At 42.3% G+C, this 20,677-nt stretch overlaps 1 protein-coding gene across 3 annotated transcripts in view; it reads left to right on the top strand.

Annotated features, from left to right (window-relative positions):
• tenm2b (teneurin transmembrane protein 2b) overlaps positions 1-20,677 on the top strand; it is a 1,820,998-nt gene that overhangs the window by 634,368 nt on the left and 1,165,953 nt on the right. For all 3 annotated transcript variants that reach the window (XM_051934201.1, XM_051934200.1, XM_051934199.1), the window contains exon 4: positions 6,484-6,756. In XM_051934201.1, the coding sequence (XP_051790161.1) occupies positions 6,484-6,756 (273 nt within the window). The remainder of the gene's footprint in view (positions 1-6,483; positions 6,757-20,677) is intronic.

Genomic DNA, 20,677 nt, shown 5'->3' with positions numbered 1-20,677 from the left:
AAAAATGATGCGCTGTGAATACTTTCTGGATGCACTGTAGATAGATAGAGAGATGTGGAATGCATTAGATGAGCAGACAGATGTGAAAGGCACTATATATTACTTTGATAGACCATTCAGAGTTGATATGTGCTTTGGGCCTGACGCTGATGGCTCCCTGCATCCCTAAAGTGGAGTTTCACAATAGACTGTTTCATAAATATACAGTGTGTACATGCCATATATTGATTTATGATGTACAGTATATTCATGATTTATGATATATATTCACATATTGCATACATCATAAATCAATAGATATTTTGAATTATGTTCTACAAAGATGTCACCATTTGCAAGATGATTTAAAAAAATGTAAATAAAATTAATGGGATGCTGCATGTTGGGGTGTTCTGCTGGGCTGTTTAACTTATTCGTAGAATTAACAAAAAATACCAACAGTATATGGCAGAGCTATTCAATTACAATTTCAGTTGGGCCATATTTTCAAATCAAGAAATTTAGCTGGGCCAGACATTTTCAGCAGCTGGTAAGCAGCAGGTAATGACAAATTTGAAATCAACACAAATTAATGCATTTAAAAACAAGTGGACTCAGGATTGGGTCACTGCTTTTTGCAGATGATGTTGTCCTGTTTGCTTCATCAGGCCGTGATCTTCAGCTCTCTCTGGATCGGTTCGCAGCCGAGTGTGAAGCAGCTGGGATGGGAATCAGCACCTCCAAATCCAAGACCATGGTCCTCAGCTGGAAAAGGGTGGAGTGCCCTCTCAGGGTTGGTAGCGAGATCCTGCCCCAAGTGGAGGAGTTCAAGTATCTCAGGGTCTTGTTCACGAGTGAGGGAAGAATGGAGCATGAAATCGACAGGCGGATCGGTGCGGCGTCTGCAGTGATGTGGGCTCTGCATCGGTCTGTCGTGGTGAAAAAGGAGCTAAGCCGCAAGGCGAAGCTCTCAATTTACCACTCGATCTATGTTCCTACCCTCACCTATGGTCATGAACTATGGGTAGTGACTGAAAGAACGAGATCGCGAATACAAGCGGCTGAAATGAGTTTCCTCCGCAGGGTGTCTGGGCTTTCCCTTAAAGATAGGGTGAGAAGCTCAGTCATCCAGGAAGAGCCGCTGCTCCTCCGCATCGAGAGGAGTCAGATGAGGTGGCTCGGCATCTGATCAGGATGCCTCCTGGATGCCTCCCTGGTGAGGTGTTCCAGGCACGTCTAACCGGGAGGAGGCCCCGGGGAAGACCCAGGACACGCTGGAGGGACTATGTCTCTCAGCTGGCCTGGGAACGCCTTGGGATTCTCCCGGAAGAGCTAGAAGAAGTGGCCGGGGAGAGGGAAGTCTGGGCATCTCTGCTCAAGCTGCTGCCCCCGCGACCCGACCTCGGATAAGCGGAAGAGGATGGATGGATGAAAAACAAGTAATGTTTATGCATTGTTTCCTTTTACATTTGGTCACATCTAACACAGGCACATCTAAATGTATTAAAAAAAAACAACAAAAAAGCTGAACAGAATCTGAGGTAGTAGCAAATACTTTTTTCCATTTTGAAATAAAAAAAACAAACACTTTGCTCACATCTGACCCAGGCACATCTCAAAGGGAATAAAATCAAAAAAGTGCACAATATTAGCAATGACATTTGTTTCCCTTTTGAAATATGAGATTTTCCCCCAATTTAAATGGGTGGTCATGACCGGCAAGGGATTTTATTTTTCATAGAACTTAAACTATTTCACTCACACGCTTTAATCCCTCATATGACGGAGGTTAAATCTGAGTTTCATAACAACGCCTTTCCTGTTGAAATTGTTTCCCTGCCCCCTGAAAAAAACTACCTGAGTAAATATTTAAGAGCAAGGCACCAGGTATGGCGTGAAATTGGTTTGATACATTTATTTTAATGATTTGTCTTTAAAATGTCTTTGTACAGAGTTCTTGGGTGTCTTGTATTGAATTACTAATTAGAATTATTGCTATTTTTTTTACTAAATCCATTTTCCAATTGCTTCTGGGCCGCCATATGAATAGGCCTGTTATGCGGTGTTTGTGGGGTAGTGTAAGGTACTTGTTGAAGTTAATTGTTTCCTTTGAACAGTTTATGTGTATTTTTATCTTTTTTATTTTAAAATTTTTTTTAAAGAAACAAGTCGTTTCTTATTTAAACAAGGCATTGCTTCACTATCAACACTAACCTAAAGAATATGCAAAAGTAGAAAGTATTTTTGTATTAAAAAGGTGTGCCTTTTTTTTTTTATAAACAAACACTTTACTGCAAATTGAAGAGCTCAGTTCCAAAATCAGCTAAGTACAAAAGATAAATTTTGGAGATAAATAGGAAAATCGGGGTCCGTAAGCAGATTTTGAAACTAAATCCCTAAAACGTTAGTGCTACACTGTTGCAATTAGCAGGTTTTGAAGCTCAAACATATTTTCGGCGCATGACCAACTGCATGAAAAGTCACAATCACGTGTTCACTAAATCTTACCAAAAGGTGTAATTAGCAGATTTTGGAACTCACATGGCGCTCCGGTTTCCTCCCACAGTCCAGAAACATGCAGGTTAGGTGGATTGGCGATTCTAAATTGTCCCTAGTGTGTGCTTGGTGTGTGGGTGTGCTTGTGTGTGTCCTGCGGTGGGTTGGCACCCTGCCCGGGATTGTTTCCTGCCTTGTGCCCTGTGTTGGCTGGGATTGGCTCCAGCAGACCCCCGTGACCCTGTGTTCGGATTCAGCGGGTTGGAAAATGGATGGATGGAAGTTAGTAACTACTCATAAAAATTAATAATAGGAATAGTTCAGTTAGGCATTTTAAAAAACATAAGGCACATTGATGTGGGTGCTGTGGCTGTGAGCATAAATTTCAAAATCTCCCACTGAAACGCATGAGCCAATTCGTAGGCTCCAGTTTGAGGTCATGGTTCTCTCTGGGAAAAGAGAGGATTCTTCTCTCCAGGGGCTTTATGCATAACGCAGTGCATAGAATTCACACTAAAACATGGCGTATGGACAAAAGCGGAAATATTCATACGCACAAAAAAATCCAGATGCATAAATTTGTGCGTTCGCCAACTTCCACATTTTTCTACCCCATAAATCCCGGTCAGCGTAAAAAGTAACGCACGTGCACGTGCCTGTGCCTGCTGCCACCCCCCCCAAACTCCTCCCAGAACTACGCCTCTTTGAATATGCAAATCAATATAAATAGCCCTTAAGTTCCGCGTTCTGTGAAAAGGCAATGGCAAAAGTATGGGGGAAATAGAAGAATATCAGCAAATACCAAGTGGAGGCAAAGAAAAACATACTATTTGTTGGTTTAAACAGTGGTATAAACAAAATCGCAAAATCAACTGGAATGTTCAAGCAAATTACAGAAAAAAACCCGATCTAAATCCGTTAAGTAGTTCTCTCATGAAAAGCGAACAGTCATACAGACAGACAGACATTGGATTTTATATATTATATATTAGTAAACTTTCAAAATAATGTGCAGTTAAAGTCTCAACAGCATTCTCAGGATTTCTGGAGCTTAGTAGAGCCAGATAACTATAAGAATCTTCACCAAGCAGCTCTAAAAATGTCTGCTTTGTTTGGGTCTCCATACCTCTGTGAGTCTGACGTGAATGTCATGAAATCAAAGTTCAGAACAAGACTGACAGACGGACATTGAAATGACTCCATAAGAGTGAACCTCAGTGGCTCCACTCCACCATCCACCTCAGTGCCAGTCATCTGACTAACTCAAAAACACATCACACATGCAACTGGACCTGTGAATAAAGTGACACAGTGACATGTGACAAAATGACAAAGGAATAAGTCATATCTGTGGATGTGGAATTGCATTGTTTTGTTTTGACAGCATTCATGTTTTAATTCAATAGTGTGAGATACACTAGAAAATGCATATAGACATACAAAATGCACTTGCAGGTGAACTAAATATTTTTTGTGATGTTTTAATGCAAAATGTGAGTTGTGGACACCAACATGTTGTAAATGTTCAGGCAAATCAAGTGTATTCAGTTTGTTTGGGTTGAAATAAGCTATGAGAATAATTGTTAGAAAACAGGAGTAGCTCTCTGCCATTTTCATTTTGTAAATGTAGCTCTCAGGGGAAAACAGGTTGGAGACCCCTGGTCTAGGGAATATTTGGGAACAAGTGTGACAGGACGAGAGTACAAAATTGATTTCCACAAGTGAAAAACTAAAAGCAAGATTTACAAAACAGCAATCATTTTGAGTCGGAGTTACAAATAGAGGTGGGCAACTTGTTCCACCAGCCAGGAACTTCACATGAAAAGTCTGGACTGAGATTTGATACCACACGGAGGTGACATCATCAGACACTGTTCATGAGCAGATCTGAGTGGTCGAGAAGGATCATAGCACCTCACAAGTGCCTCCATATACAACTCCATAGGCAAGCATCTACGATTTGAACTTAATACGTAACACTACAGGAAGCCAGTGATACTTGAGATATAACATCCATCCATTTTCCAACCCGCTGAATCCGAACACAGGGTCACGGGGTTCTGCTGGAGCCAATCCCAGCCAACACAGGGCAGGAACCAATCCCGGGCAGGGTGCCAACCCACCGCAGGACACACACAAACACACACACACACCAAGCACACACCAGGGCCAATTTAGAATTGCCAATCCCTAACCAGCATGTCTTTGGACTGTGGGAGGAAACCCACGCAGACACGGGGAGAACATGCAAACTCCACGCAGGGAGGACACGGGAAGTGAACCCAGGTCCCCAGGTCTCCCAACTGTGAGGCAGCAGTGCTACCCACTGCGCCACCGTGAGATATAACATGATACATCAAAATAGTAATAATAATTAAAACACCATATCATACACATGAAAAAAAATCTAAAAATGGAAAATGCAAATATGAAAATAAAAAATACAAAATGCAAAATAATTGGTGTCATAAATATTCACCTTCTTCAAGTCAGTACTGTATATAATAGATGTACATTTGGCAGCCATGACAGTTTTGAGTCTGTATGCACAGGTTTTCGTTTCTCTGTCAGCTTTGCACATCTCCACACTTCCATTTCTCCCTGTTGTTCTTTGTTAAACTGCTCAAGCACTGTCAGGTGTCATGGTGATTGTGAGTGAACAGCCTTTGTCAAGTCCATCCACAGATTCCCAGCTAGAATGAGATCTGGTCTCTAACTCAGCCACTCAAGGACGTTCACATTGTTGTTTTGAAGCTATTCCTTTGCAGCTCCAGCTTTACAGTATGTTTGGGCTCTTTGTCTTGCTGGAAAACAGATCTTTTACTAAGGTGCAGGTTTCTTGCATACCCCATCAGATTTTCTTCCAAAATTTTTCCATATTTTTCTGCCTTCATTTTTCCCTCACAAGCCTTTCAGGAGTTACTACAGAGAAGCATCCTTACATAGTCATGCTTCCACCACCTCACTTCATGGTAACCCACTTTGTCCAGAGCAGCAGGGTTGTGGGAGGAGCTGAAGCCTATCCCAGTCAGCATAGGGTGCAAGGCAGGAACAAACCCTGGACAGGGTGCCACTCTATCTCGGGGCGAACACACTTACACACACCAACCACACACTAGGGCCAATTTCATAGGTGGCCAGTCCACCTAACCTGCATGTCTTTGGACTGTGGGAGGAAACTCACACAGACACAGGAAGAACATGCAAACTCCACGCATGGCTGAACATATATTGGCTCAAGGGAGAGACTGAAAGCTTCCTCCTTGCAGCTCAGGACCAAGCACTCAACACCTGGTACCACCAGTGGAATATCTTGAAGCAGCAGGTGGACAGCAAGTTCAGAATGTTCACCAAGGCTGAGGAAACAATTGAATATACAGTAAATCAAGGTATGATATGCCCAGATTAAATAGTGAGTGGTGGCTCTGAGGCTAGGGATCTGCACTGGCAATCAGAAGGTTGCCGGTTCGAATCCCGTAAATGCCAAAAGGGACTCTGCTCTGTTGGGCCCCTGAGCAAGGCCTGCAATTGCTGAGCGCTTTGAGTAGTGAGAAAAGCGCTATAGAAATGCAAAGAATTATTATTATTAAATAATGACCACATCTGGAGTATCGTGTACAGTTCTGGTCACCAAACTGCAAGAAAGACAAAGCAACACTTGAAGCTTTGCGGAGGAGAGCAGCCAAGTGCATCCCAGGTGGTAGCAGCTTGATCCTCTTGGTTTCAGTGATTTACTATTATTATTATTATTATTATTATTATTATGATTTTATTGGTCCCCATGGGGAAATAATTTATTTTTTAATCTGTTTTTATATATCTGTTTTTGTTGTTTTTTTATCTGCATCTATACTATGAAAATAAATAGTTCCATGCATTTGATAGTTGGTGGAATTATTATTATTATCATCATAATGATTTAATTTGACTAATTTATGAAGATAATAAACGAAACAGATTTCTTATTATTTCTTTTTGTTGGTATTTGTTATGTTTTCAAAACTGTAGGTAATTTTACACTGGCTGAACTGGGGATCTGTGAGCCCACTCCACACCGCAGTGGTTTCTGTTCTGATATTGGACTGTTGCCTCGCGGATATTCACTCAGCGTGGGCTCTGATGTTGACTCGGACACAGAGGGTGCCATGTCTCCTGAGCACGCTATTAGGCTCTGGGGAAGAGGAATAAAGTCACGGCGCAGTTCTGGCCTTTCAAGCCGGGAGAATTCTGCTCTCACCCTGACTGATTCCGAAAATGAAAACAAATCTGATGATGAATCAGGTAGGGAAGTTCACAATATTCCTGTTTCCCATCCCTGCGTTTGCTGGAGATTCTAAGAGGAGCTTAAAATATGGGTGCCGGTGGCTGTGTTCAGGACGACACATGGAAGTAGAATGCGACGCGACCCAGTGTGCTCTATGTGACCATGACTGCATTTATTCTCCTTTTCATTTATGAGTAATGGAAGCAAACTACCGTCTCTGTGATTCGAAAAATGGTCCTTAAGTTGGCAAACATGCTTTCATAACATACAATAATAAATCCAGCTATTTTAAGGATTTTATGCAAAACGGATTACTGTATATAGGTTTGTTATATTGCTTTGAACAACACATGGTGTCTTAGTGGTTAACACTGCTCCGCACAGCTCCTGTTTGCTGGGGTTCTGACCCTCTCCCAGTCCCCGTGTAACTGGAGTGTGTGTTCTTGTGTGCTTGTGTGTGTGTGTTACTCTGGTAATCTGCTGGTTTTCCTCTCGCACACCCAAAAATGTGCATGTTTGGCGAACTGGCATCTGAGAGATGCCTAGAAGTGGACGGGCACTACATGGAGGGCTACCTTGCCATCTTTGTCCTTGAATTGGATTAAGCAGGTTCAAAGATGGACAGCTGTTTATTTTATGTTCATTCTCCATCAGTCATCCTGCTTTTCTTGTTAGGGTTCCTAGGGTAATGTACTGTATATTGTGACAGATAGAGGTCTCCGTGACCCCTTGAACCCTCAGACTAGGCGTCAGACACCAGACAAAAGTCCAAATATTGGTTTATTAATAATAATAAAGTGCACAAAGCACCCTCCTCTCCACAATACTCAATAATAAATCAATAATCAATACACAATAATCAATCCTCCACACTCCCAGACGCGTTGCCACCCTTCCACCCAGCTCAGCTCGACGTCTGGGATTTCCCATAGTCCTTTTATATTCCCTGACCCAGAAGTGTTTCCCATCCTACAGTCCATGTGATTTCTTATCACTTCCGGGTCAGATAAAAAGTCCTTTTCTTCAACCCGGAACTTGCCTACGACGAACTTCCGGGTTATAGGGCACAAACAACTCTCTGGTCCTCCCTGCAGCATCATCTGTTGGCCCCTGTGATATCCAGCAGGGCTGTAAAGGAAAACTCCATCGTCCATGATTCCCTGCTGGTATTCGGGGCACTTTCATGCAGCAGGGACAGCTCCATCTGGCGGCCTGGCGGTGTTGGCCAGGGTGACTGGCCGGCCATATCCCACATTATTTAAAATAATATTAAGTGTGTCGAAGATGACCTGGACACAGACAGACGGACATCACTGGTTCACCCACCACACGTTTATTTACAATACTGTGAAGCACACACAAACCCCCAAAGTCCAGGCCAACCCAAATGCCGTCTCCTAGCCTCTCCTCCCGAGCTCCATCCTTCTCCACTCCCGACTCAAGCCCCTGACTGGAGGGAGGCGGCCCCTTTTATATACACCCGGATGTGCTCCAGGTTCCACCCGGCAATCTTCCACCGGCACTCCCCAGTGTGGCGGAAGTGCCGGCTGCGTACCCGCCAGCACTTCCGGGTGTGGCGGAAGTGCTGAGGGCCAGGGCTCCGTAGGCATTGGGGTGCCCCCTGGCAGTGACCATGGGCCCCTATAGGGTTGAGCTTCCAAGCTCAGTTCCCGTGGTCCCCAAAGCCACCAGGGTGGTCGCCCCCTCGTGGTCTGGAGGAGGTGTATGCCTACTGGGCGTCCCGGCTGGGTACCACCCCCAGCCACCTGCGACAAGTGTTATTAAATCATGTTTGACACTTACTGTACATAATAAGGCACTGTTATTGACGTTTTTGTTGTAATTACTCATAAATAAGTTCAGAGTAAATGCATAACTAATAAAAAAAACAGTCTGTGTGTATTATAAGGTTGCAGTTTTACAGACTTTGAACTAAAGTATTTAATTAGGATTTTTTGCTTTGTGTCCTCATTTTCAGTAATGATAAAATTTAGTATTTTATTGGTTTTTAATTGTGGGAACATTTACAAAAATGATTTATGTCAACATGAACTGTTTTAAATTAAATAACAAAGACAATTTAGCTTTTCAGCTTTGATTAAAGTGTGGCATATTGGTTTGGTTTTGAAGAAGATCTAATGAGAAATGGCCGGTCATCTTTGAATGTGTGGTTTGTTTTATGCTTTACGTTATTGTGGTAGTGATCTCGACATCATAAATCATCACACTTAGTAAGTGTGATCGATAATTCAAAACACATCAAAAAGGTCCTGTTTCACAATGATTAATCCTAAATGTCAAATTGAGCTCCACAGAGATCATTAAGTTTCCTTTGCCATTTCTAATGTCAGTTATATTTAGATCATTAAAATAAATAATAAATCCTAATTCAACTTTTATCTCAGTGCTGAGTGAAATTCTATGGAATCCATGACTTTCAAGTGAGAATGTGCTCTTTTTTCGTAGTTAATTACTTTGTCTTTTTTAGAGCAGTTTTTATTTATTTTTTAGTTTAGTTATTTTATTTCAAAGTGAATGTTAGATCTGAAAAAGAAAATAGAAATTTTGTACATATATATTGCAAGCGTCATGGAGGAAGAACAGACATCCTGGCCAGGATGGGGGATTTTTTTCTTGCCCAGCCAGGAAGGATGATGGGAGTAGAGACTTAACCTGGCCAGAATTCCTGACAATATTCATCCCAGATGGGACAGAAGAATAATAGATGAAACGGGCGAACATGGGTTCATTCCCCCAAATGGCAGCTGACACCGTTAAGACACCCACAAGGCTTCCACACAACCCGGGAGTACTTAAGATGACCTTTGCTGTGATACTGGAAGGAGCTCTGAGTCCAGTTTAAAAGAAGCCTGCAGCCTCACCTCAGAGAGTCAGAGTCGGGTGGCAGAGGGTGACACTCATCAGGAGAGGGGAAGGAGCGAGAGAATCTTGTGATTACACTTCTGTATTGTTGGCTGTGTTCATTAAAGCATGTTATTGAGAAATAAAAATCCTTTATTTGAACCCAGAGTTGTGTTGGGTGACACTGTGTCTCTTGTTTGGGGTTCAGTGGCACCCCCTTGTGGTTACTATATATTGTGGCGAGTGGCTGGGGGTGGTGGCGACCACGAGGGGGCGACCGCCCTGGTGGCTTTGGGGACCACGGGAAATGAGCTGGGAAACTCGACCCTATAGGGGCCCGTGATCACCGCCAGGGGGCACCCCAATGCCTACGGAGCCATGGCACTCAGCACTTCAGCCACACCTAGAGGTGCTGGGGGGAATAAGACCAGGGACACCCAGAGTGCTCCCGGGTGCACAGCTGGTACTTCTGCCACACTGGGGAGTGCCGGCAGAAGATTATCGGGAGGCACCTGGAGAACATCCGGGTGAGCATAAAAGGGGCCGCCTCCCTCCATTCGATGGCTGGAGTCGGGAGGACGAGAGACAAAGTCTTGGAGGAGAGGAGTGGAGGCGGACCTGAGAGAGAGGCATCATTGAAAAGGCCTGGACTTTGGGGGAGTTTTGGGGTTGTGTGCACTTGCTGTAAATAATAGAAAATATGAATAAATGTGTGTTGGGTCAACCATCGCTGTCTGCCTGTCTGTGTCCGGGCCAGCCTCTACAATATATATACAGTGGAGCCTCGGTTCACGAACGTCTCGGTACACGTACAAATCGGTTTACGACCAAAATGTACGCCAAACTTTTGCCTCGGTTCACGACCACACACTTGGTATACGAACAAGACAGTTTCCCTTTCGGTTTGTAAATGTTCAGTCTCTCCCTGTGCATGTCCTGTGCAGCAAGCAAGAGAGAGAGAGTGAGTGAGAGAGCGCGACACACACACACACACACACACACACACACACAGGCAGCGTGAGAGAGAGATCTGGACTCATAAGGTAGAGAAGGCAGTTAAAGAATGCACTGGGCTTGATTTTGTTTTCACTTCTGTTTACAGCGATCGGTTCGTAGCATGCATTGTTGCAATGTTACTTTTCTTGGTGGTTTATTAAATTACGGATTTTTTCAAATGTTCATTTTTTTTCCCTGTGCTTAAAACTCATTAAAAAAAAGTGTTTTTAGCCAGCGGTTGGTAGCGCTATAGCGCAAGCTATTGCAGTGTTAGTTTTCTCTGTTGTTCAAGGTTTTCTCAGTGTTATTCAATGTTTTTACATTTAGTTTACTATTACGCTGTGCATTCTATGGTTTAATTAACTATATTTGTGCTTAAAAATATATATTTACATACAGTTCGTATGGTCTGGAACGGATTAATTGTATTTACATACAATCCTATGTGGGGAAATTGCTTCGGTTCACGACCAAATCAGGTTACGACCAGAGTTTTGGAACAAATTATGGTCGTGAATCAAGGTTCCACTGTATATATATATATATATATACACACAACTAGTACTGTAGGACCATGAATATCCACTCCCCGAGGTTTTCTGTATTATTTGAAGCAAACCAGTAAGTGTAATATACAGTGATCCCTCGCTATATCGCGCTTCGCCTTTCGCGGCTTCACTCTATCGCAGATTTTATATGTAAGCATATTTAAATATATATCGCGGATTTTTTGCTGGTTCGCGGATTTCTGCGGACAATGGGTCTTTTAATTTCTGGTACATGCTTCCTCAGTTGGTTTGTCCAGTTGATTTCATACAAGGGACGCTATTGGCAGATGGCTGAGAAGCTACCCAACTTACTTTCTCTCTCACTCTCTTGCGCTGACTTTCTCTGATCCTGACGTAGGGGTGTGAGCAGGGGGGCTGTTCGCACATCTAGACGATACGGACGCTCGTCTAAAAATGCTGAAAGATTATCTTCACGTTGCTACCTTCTGTGTGCAGCTGCTTCGTGAAGTGACATGCTGCACGGTGCTTCGCATACTTAAAAGCTCAAAGGGCACGTATTGATTTTTAACTGTTTGTTTTTCTCTGTCTCTCTCTCCCTCTCTCTCCCTGCTCCTGACGGAGGGGGTGTGAGCTGCCGCCTTCAACAGCCAAACAGCCCTATTGATTTGTTTGCTTTCCTCTATCTCTCTGACATTATCTGCTCCAGACGCGCACTCCTTTGAAGAGGAAGATATGTTTGCATTCTTTTAATTGTGAGACGGAACTGTCATCTCTGTCTTGTCATGGAGCACAGTTTAAACTTTTGAAAAAGAGACAAATGTTTGTTTGCAGTGTTTGAATAACGTTCCTGTCTCTCTACAACCTCCTGTGTTTCTGCGCAAATCTGTGACCCAAGCATGACAATATAAAAATAACCATATAAACGTATGGTTTCTACTTCGCGGATTTTCTTATTTCGCGGGTGGCTCTGGAACGCAACCCCCACGATGGAGGAGGGATTACTGTACTAGTGTACTAGACGGAGTGGTGGCTCTGAGGCTAGGGAAATGCACTGGCAATCGGAAGGTTGCCGGTTCGAATCCCGTAAATGCCAAAAGGGACTCTGCTCTGTTGGGCCCTTCAGCAAGGTCCTTAACCTGCAATTGCTGAGCGCTTTGAGTAGTGAGAAAAGCGCTATATAAATGCAAAGAATTATTATTATTATTATTACTACATTTCTTGTAATTCATAAAAGCTTTGCCATGAATACTGTACAGAGCGCATAAACACAGTACTTTTAACCTCAACTATGCCAAGCAAGCAGTCGAAGAGCTGGTGACTTGGGGAATGTGGGTGTGACTCACTCACACCTCCCCAGCTGCACCCCTCGGCCATTTTCCATGTGTTTCCAGCATTGACTGTCTACACAAGTTCAACTGTTTTGTTCACTTAGGATTTTTGTTTTGTTACATTTCAAAGTGCTGTGGTGAACTGCTGGTGAAAACGTTGAACCTGCCTACTTATGACTCAGAGGTGAGCACTTGGCAGTGTGAGCTAAATGGAGAGCTCCATCTGAAGCCACCCAGAGCTCCTTGCTGACCACTGTGAGTGTTCTGCTTCCCTTGTGATCACTCTCTGTGTCAACCCCCACCTTCTCTGCCCAGCAGCGCCATTTCACTCCACCTGTCCACGATCCAAATCCAACCCTTATCAGTAATTGAACTTGTGTGGACTCGCATCACGAAGCATCACAAAGCAGATTTGTAGTGTGGTGAACTAGCGGTGGTGGTGACAACAGTGTTCTCTGGCTCAGAGGTGAGCACTTTGTGGTGTGAGCTATATGGACCAATCCATCCATCAGCCATGCAGAGCCCATCCCTCTGCGTATCCCTGGTGACATCAGCTGATCTCTTTCTGTGTGAGCTTCCACCTTCTTTGTGCAAAGTGTCCACTATGGCGGCCATCTGTTTTATCTGAGTTTTTAGCTATCTGAGTTGCATCAGTCCACATTACCTTGTATAATTGGTGTCCTACACTATATATATATATATATATATATATATATATATATATATATATATATATATCCTCTTTAATAAAATCCCTTTGTGCGTCCAGGTGTCCGTGTGTGTGTGCCTTCTGGTGAAGTCCGCATGCGCGGGGCTCAGTGCGATGCGCAATATTACAGTCAGAGAAAGTTAGAGGCGTTTTACGGAAATACAAACCAGTATTACTGCAAGAGGAAATTAAAGGTACACAATACAGTGACGCATATTACAGCCACATACAAGCCAGTATTACTGTCAGAGGACATTAAAGGCATATTACCGACGCGCACGACTGTATTACCGCCAGAGAAAATGAAAGGTACAGTGGTGTGAAAAACTATTTGCCCCCGTCCTGATTTCTTATTCTTTTGCATGTTTGTCACACAAAATGTTTCTGATCATCAAACACATTTAACCATTAGTCAAATATAACACAAGTAAACACAAAATGCAGTTTTTAAATGATGGTTTTTATTATTTAGGGAGAAAAAAAAATCCAAACCTACATGGCACTGTGTGAAAAAGTAATTGCCCCCTGAACCTAATAACTGGTTGGGCCACCCTTAGCAGCAATAACTGCAATCAAGCGTTTGCGATAACTTGCAATGAGTCTTTTACAGCGCTCTGGAGGAATTTTGGCCCACTCATCTTTGCAAAATTGTTGTAATTCAGCTTTATTTGAGGGTTTTCTAGCATGAACCGCCTTTTTAAGGTCATGCCATAGCATCTCAATTGGATTCAGGTCAGGACTTTGACTAGGCCACTCCAAAGTCTTCATTTTGTTTTTCTTCAGCCATTCAGAGGTGGATTTGCTGGTGTGTTTTGGGTCATTGTCCTGTTGCAGCACCCAAGATCACTTCAGCTTGAGTTGACGAACAGATGGCCGGACATTCTCCTTCAGGATTTTTTGGTAGACAGTAGAATTCATGGTTCCATCTATCACAGCAAGCCTTCCAGGTCCTGAAGCAGCAAAACAACCCCAGACCATCACACTACCACCACCATATTTTACTGTTGGTATGATGTTCTTTTTCTGAAATGCTGTGTTCCTTTTACGCCAGATGTAACGGGACATTTGCCTTCCAAAAAGTTCAACTTTTGTCTCATCAGTCCACAAGGTATTTTCCCAAAAGTCTTGGCAATCATTGAGATGTTTCTTAGCAAAATTGAGACGAGCCCTAATGTTCTTTTTGCTTAACAGTGGTTTGCGTCTTGGAAATCTGCCATGCAGGCCGTTTTTGCCCAGTCTCTTTCTTATGGTGGAGTCGTGAACACTGACCTTAATTGAGGCAAGTGAGGCCTGCAGTTCTTTAGACGTTGTCCTGGGGTCTTTTGTGACCTCTCGGATGAGTCGTCGCTGCGCTCTTGGGGTAATTTTGGTCGGCCGGCCACTCCTGGGAAGGTTCACCACTGTTCCATGTTTTTGCCATTTGTGGATAATGGCTCTCACTGTGGTTCGCTGGAGTCCCAAAGCTTTAGAAATGGCTTTATAACCTTTACCAGACTGATAGATCTCAATTACTTCTGTTCTCATTTGTTCCTGAATTTCTTTGGATCTTGGCATGATGTCTAGCTTTTGAGGTGCTTTTGGTCTACTTCTCTGTGTCAGGCAGCTCCTATTTAAGTGATTTCTTGATTGAAACAGGTGTGGCAGTAATCAGGCCTGGGGGTGGCTACGGAAATTGAACTCAGGTGTGATACACCACAGTTAGGTTATTTTTTAACAAGGGGGCAATTACTTTTTCACACAGGGCCATGTAGGATTGGATTTTTTTTCTCCCTAAATAATAAAAACCATCATTTAAAAACTGCATTTTGTGTTTACTTGTGTTATATTTGACTAATGGTTAAATGTGTTTGATGATCAGAAACATTTTGTGTGACAAACATGCAAAAGAATAAGAAATCAGGAAGGGGGCAAATAGTTTTTCACACCACTGTATATGACAGACGTACAAGCCAGCGGACGTACAAGACAGTATTACTGTCACGGAAAATTAAAGACACACAATACACGGTGGCAGCCCACGAAGAACGGTCAGCTCAGCAAGTAAACATCAACAAAAGAAAGGCTGAAAGAAAGAAAAATAAGACCAACAAAAAGAATGAGGTCAAAGTCCCTTGCCATTTAATATAGACTGTTCCTACTAATGTTTATGTACTACTGTTCTAGCGACCGTTATTGTAATGGGCTAAATGACTAGTATATATATATATATATATATATATGTATATATATATATATATATATATACACATATGTATTCATGGCATTCGTAGTCTGAATCACAATCTGATTGTATGGGTGGTTACCTACCAGGTAACGCTTGTGGTTGGTCAGCAAGTCAGCTAACATCCGCCACGGTGCCCTCTTTCAGATGCGAGAAGCAGATCATAGAATGGTTGAAATAGTTTTACTGTCAAATAATGCAAAGAGTACGCGACACGTGTTTCGCCCTAATTCTGGGCCCATCAGGTGTACACACTCACTGCACCCCCTCTCGGCAACCAAACCTCGGACGTCAGCGCCAGAGGCGAAGCCTTTAACGTTGCACCACGGCGTGCGGCTCGTTCATTTGACAGCATGTAGATCGGGGTAATTACATTCATGGCATTCGTAGTCTGAATCACAATCTGATTGTATGGGTGGTTACCTACCAGGTAACGCTTATGGTTGGTCAGCGAGTCAGCTAACATTCGCCACGGTGCCCTCTTTCAGATACGAGAAGCAGATCATAGAATGGTTGAAAATACAGAAGTTATACTGTCATGCAAGTATGTATGTGTAGTTATATAATATATACAGTGCCTGTAAAAGTATTCACTCCCTTGGAAGTTTTCACATTTTATTCTTATACAACATTGAATCGTAGTGGGTTTAGTTTGCCTTTTTTGACATCAATCAACAAAAAAAGATTTTAATGTCAAAGTGAAAGGAGATCTCTTATAAAACAGACAATAATTGCTTGTGTAATTATTCATAACACTGAAGTCAGTATTTAGTAGATGGCAGCCATGAGAGCCTCTCTGTCATCTCGGCCATTGGTCCTCCTTCCTTTGTAAAGCTGCTCTGTCAGGTGTCATGAACAGCCTTTGTGAAGTCCACCCACAGATTCTCAGTTGGACTGAGATCTGACTTGGCCACTGCAGGACATTCAGTTTATCTGAAGCCATTCGTGTGTCGCTTTGCTTTTATCTTTGACTGTGTTGTTTTGCTGGAAAAACCAAGGCACATTTTTCTTCCCCTGATTTGTGTTTTTCGTGGAGTTACATGGAATGGCCTTTCTTTCTTTAAAATGTAGGTTAGTCTGCCATATTAACCCACCATAAGCTGACCCTTTTAGATATAGGTGCATTTACAGAACCCCACACAGCCCCACCTCCATTGAACTGATTATGTGACTAGTGAGAATTTAGGGGGGGGGTCATGGTATTGGAGGTTAATACTTAAGAGAACGCTAATTTTGTGTTTTATATTTTAATTAATTTAGACAATTTAGCTTTGACATTAAAAAGTCATATCTCAGAGAGTTGTGGGATTTTGGAACAATCTACGAGACACAGAGTTGAAGCAGAAACCTTGACAACCTTTAAGAAGAATCATGGATTAGACATCTGGCCAGCTGAGCTGTTAGCTAAACAAACAAGCGACTAATGGACTGAATGGTCTGTCTTCTCTTTTTTCAAATTTCTTGTTTCATTTTGTATCAATCAATGTCAAGAGAGCCAAATTAACCCTTACGGCCCTGACATCCTATTACTAGTAGCCGTTGGAATTGGGCGTGCTACTATTAGCGCAGACTGGAGAGACTGGCATACATTCCGCGAAATATGGAAATGAAAATGGATGCTTCTGGACTGTGTGCACCACACAGTAAGTAGGTCCACTTTCAACTTTATTTCCTCAAGAAGATTGAACTATTTGGCAGCTATTGTATAATAATAGTGATATTTTTTTTGTTTTTCTCATTTTTTTAGAATATCTCACAAAATAATTTTTCCCATAAAAACAGAAAATCCAGGGCTGAAAGGGTTAATTGTGTAACAATAACATGTGAAAACTACAGGGAAAAATGTACTAGGGGGGCCAAGCTCCAGATGCGGCCTAGTAAGCCACCCCACTTGCAGCCAAGATCATGAAATTCTATAAATATGTAAATGAACAATTAATTATTATTTAACGGAGTGAAAATCAGGAAATGAGAATAAAATATTTACTCTCTTACCGATTGGAGTATTCCCATTAAACTGAGGTCCACTATGCTCGATGAGTATTTATAAGAGACTAAATAAACAATCCATTTGTTTTAACTGACATTCTTATAGATAAAAAAACCTTTTTTTTTTTTAAAATGACTCCTTTAAATAACAGGAAAAATCACGTGAAAACTAAAGTGGTATGAAATGGGTCATCGTAAGTCGACCTTCAGCTAACTAAATCACCTAAATACAAACACTGATATTATGAAGAGATATTTTTTTAATAGTTTGTTTCTGTGGAAGAAAGTTTATTCGATCAAAAATAAAAACCACGAATTTCTTGATATTAAAAACCATGACTTTCTTGATATTTTAGTTTATAGTTTAAAAATGGAATAAGAAGCTGAAAATTTAACAACATCACATTAAAGTTCGATCAATTCTGAAAAAAATGATGCCAAACATATATATGTAGGTTTTAAAATAAGCTTGATTTAAAGCGTGACAAAAAGTGACATAAAAACGTCACTTAAAATCGTTGCACAAAATTTTTAAGTTTATCCATCCATCCATCCATTATCCAACCCGCTGAATCCGAACACAGGGTCACGGGGGTCTGCTGGAGCCAATCCCAGCCAACACAGGGCACAAGGCAGGGAACCAATCCTGGGCAGGGTGCCAACCCACCGCAGTGGGTTGGCACCCTGCCCAGGATTGGTTCCTGCCTTGTGCCCTGTGTTAGCTGAGATTGGCTCCAGCAGACCCCCGTGACCCTGTGTTCGGATTCAGCGGGTTGGAGAATGGATGGATATAGAGAGTAGATATATATATATATATAAATATATATATATATATATATATATATATATATATATATATATATATATATATATATATATATAGTGACAGATAGGGGGCGCTGTTGTCCCCTTGAACCCTCAGACCACTCGTCAGACACCAGATAAAAGTCCAAAATATCCTTTATTATAATAATAAGTGCACAAAGCACCCTCCACTCCACAATACTCAATAATAATCCCAATACACACTCCATAAACAATCGTCCACTCCCAGCCGCTCAGTCACCCTTCCTCCCAACTCGGCTCACTGCTGGGATCTCCCAGAGTCCTTTTATATTCCCTGACCCGGAAATGCTTCTGATCCCCCAGTCCATGTGATTTCCCAGCACTTCCGGATCAGATTTCAACCCGGAAATACTTTATTTCTTCTGTCCTTGTGACTGGGAAATAATTCCGGGTTATACTGAAAATATAATTCGTTGAGCCTCCCTGCAGCGTCCCCTGGAGGCCCCTATGGTATCCAGCAGGGCTGTGATGTAAAACTACACTGTCCATGATGCCCTGCTGGAACTCGGGGCACCTCCATATTGCAAGAAGGGCTCCGCCTGGCAGTGTGGGGGTATTGGCCGGGATAAACTGTCGGCCATCCCTCACAATATATATATATATATATATATATATATATATATATATATATATATATATATATATATATACACTGTAATACGAGGGTTGTCTGGGTTCTGCGCGGAATCACTCGAAATAAGTAGCTAAAGATTTTTTTTTCTATTCTTCTCATGTACTTCGATCCTTTTTAAACTTTTTCCAAGTATTCACCGCCAACATCAATGCACTTTTGGGCTCTTCTGACCCACGCCGCAAAACAGTCGCGAAAGGCTGTCTTTGGGAGGTTGTCCAGCTGTTCTTTGACAGCTGCAATCAGTTCCTCTCGAGTTTCGAAGTTGTGGCCTCGCAGGGGTTCTGTCACCTTCGGGAAGAGCCAAAAGTCACATGGTGCTAGATCGATTGGCCAATGTTTAACTTGTCAAGGAAAAACTTGCACCATTCCACGCGAGCTTGCTTTTGTTCCACAGTCAGCAGCCTTGGAACCCATCGGGCACATTTCTTTGTACGTAAGGCCAAGATCTCGTTGAATGATGGTGTCGACAGCATACCGGGTCATCCCAAGTTCCAGGGCAGTTTTCCTGATGGTCACACGACCATCTTCTTCCAGGAACTCCTTCACACGATCAGCATTTCTGCTATCAGTCAAACTTCACGGTTTCGGTTCACGATCTTCATCGTCAAAGTTGAAATGGCCTGTGCTGAAGCGCTGGAACCACTTAAAAACCATCGTCTTCTTTGGAGCATTCTTCTTGAAGATGCGAGAAAGTTTTTGGCAGCACTCTTTAGCTGTTAAACCATCAGAAAAGTCGTAAAAAATCATCACTCGAAAGTCACGCACGCATGGAGTCGGGAGCTTCACCACTAGCGCCGGCTGCGCACTCTCAGTTCGTTTGCTTCTCGTGTTCATTCTGAAGGAAGAGAGGGAACAAAATGTCTGAACAAAAACATGCAACCACTTGAATAAACCCTCTACACAGCAGAACAGGTTTCGACAGGCTGACACTCGACAAACGATAAAATTCCGCGCGGAACCCAGACAACCCTCGTATAGATAGATATGTCAAGTCGTTGTTTTAACAATTTTTTTTAGTCATGGACAATTGTGTATAGTACAGACCTACTGTTAAAAACCTTATTACAGCAAAGTCCATTTTTCCTGCAAAATTTATTACAACTAATTAATTTTTCATAAACAAACAGTAAAACACACATATGTCTTCCATACTTGGGCCAAATATTGTCATTCTGGAGCTCCGCTGAACTCTATTGTCATCATATTCTTGTAGCTGAACAAAGTTCAAGAAGAGCTACTACAGAGAGAAGGCAATGTGGACGTTTCCAGGGGTGGGGTAACTATTAATTACATTTGATTTGTAGTTGCCAAGCTCTGGAGGTTTGCCGCAGCTCGACTCTGTCGCTTATTTCTGGCTTTCCTGAGGTTCGGTTTGCTGAGCATGTTGATCACATCGAATACAAATTTTTGCCTCACCCTTCAGGAACAGTGCTGACCACTGAGCTTCCTTCGTGTTTATCCTACTTCACTTTTCATAAATTCACCAAGACTTTTACCTTATGAACACTGGCACACCATAATCTTTAAAAAAAATTGTTGCATTTGAATGTCTTTGAATTTTGTGCTTGCAAATTTATACATTTAACGATTTTTATTTACGAATGTGACCTACATTTGCTCAAACGTTTTATCATGATCCTTTTTATGTAAAACTTTTCCAGGTTAAAAAAAAGGAGTGACTCAAAAAAGAATAGATGACAGCCACAGAGAGTGACACTCAATCCATGAGGTGACATCACTTGAGGAGCAGCGTTTATAAAGTTAAGTGGCGTGAATTACGGACTGCAAAGACCGCTGTTTATATAATTCAAGTGGCACGTGTTCCAGACACCGACAAGGGCCCC

The sequence above is a fragment of the Erpetoichthys calabaricus genome, chromosome 11, assembly GCF_900747795.2.
Source record: "Erpetoichthys calabaricus chromosome 11, fErpCal1.3, whole genome shotgun sequence".
NCBI classification, from domain to species: domain Eukaryota; kingdom Metazoa; phylum Chordata; class Cladistia; order Polypteriformes; family Polypteridae; genus Erpetoichthys; species Erpetoichthys calabaricus.
The sequence above is the reverse complement of the archived record's forward strand: the minus strand, read 5'-3'. Positions and strand labels throughout refer to the sequence as shown.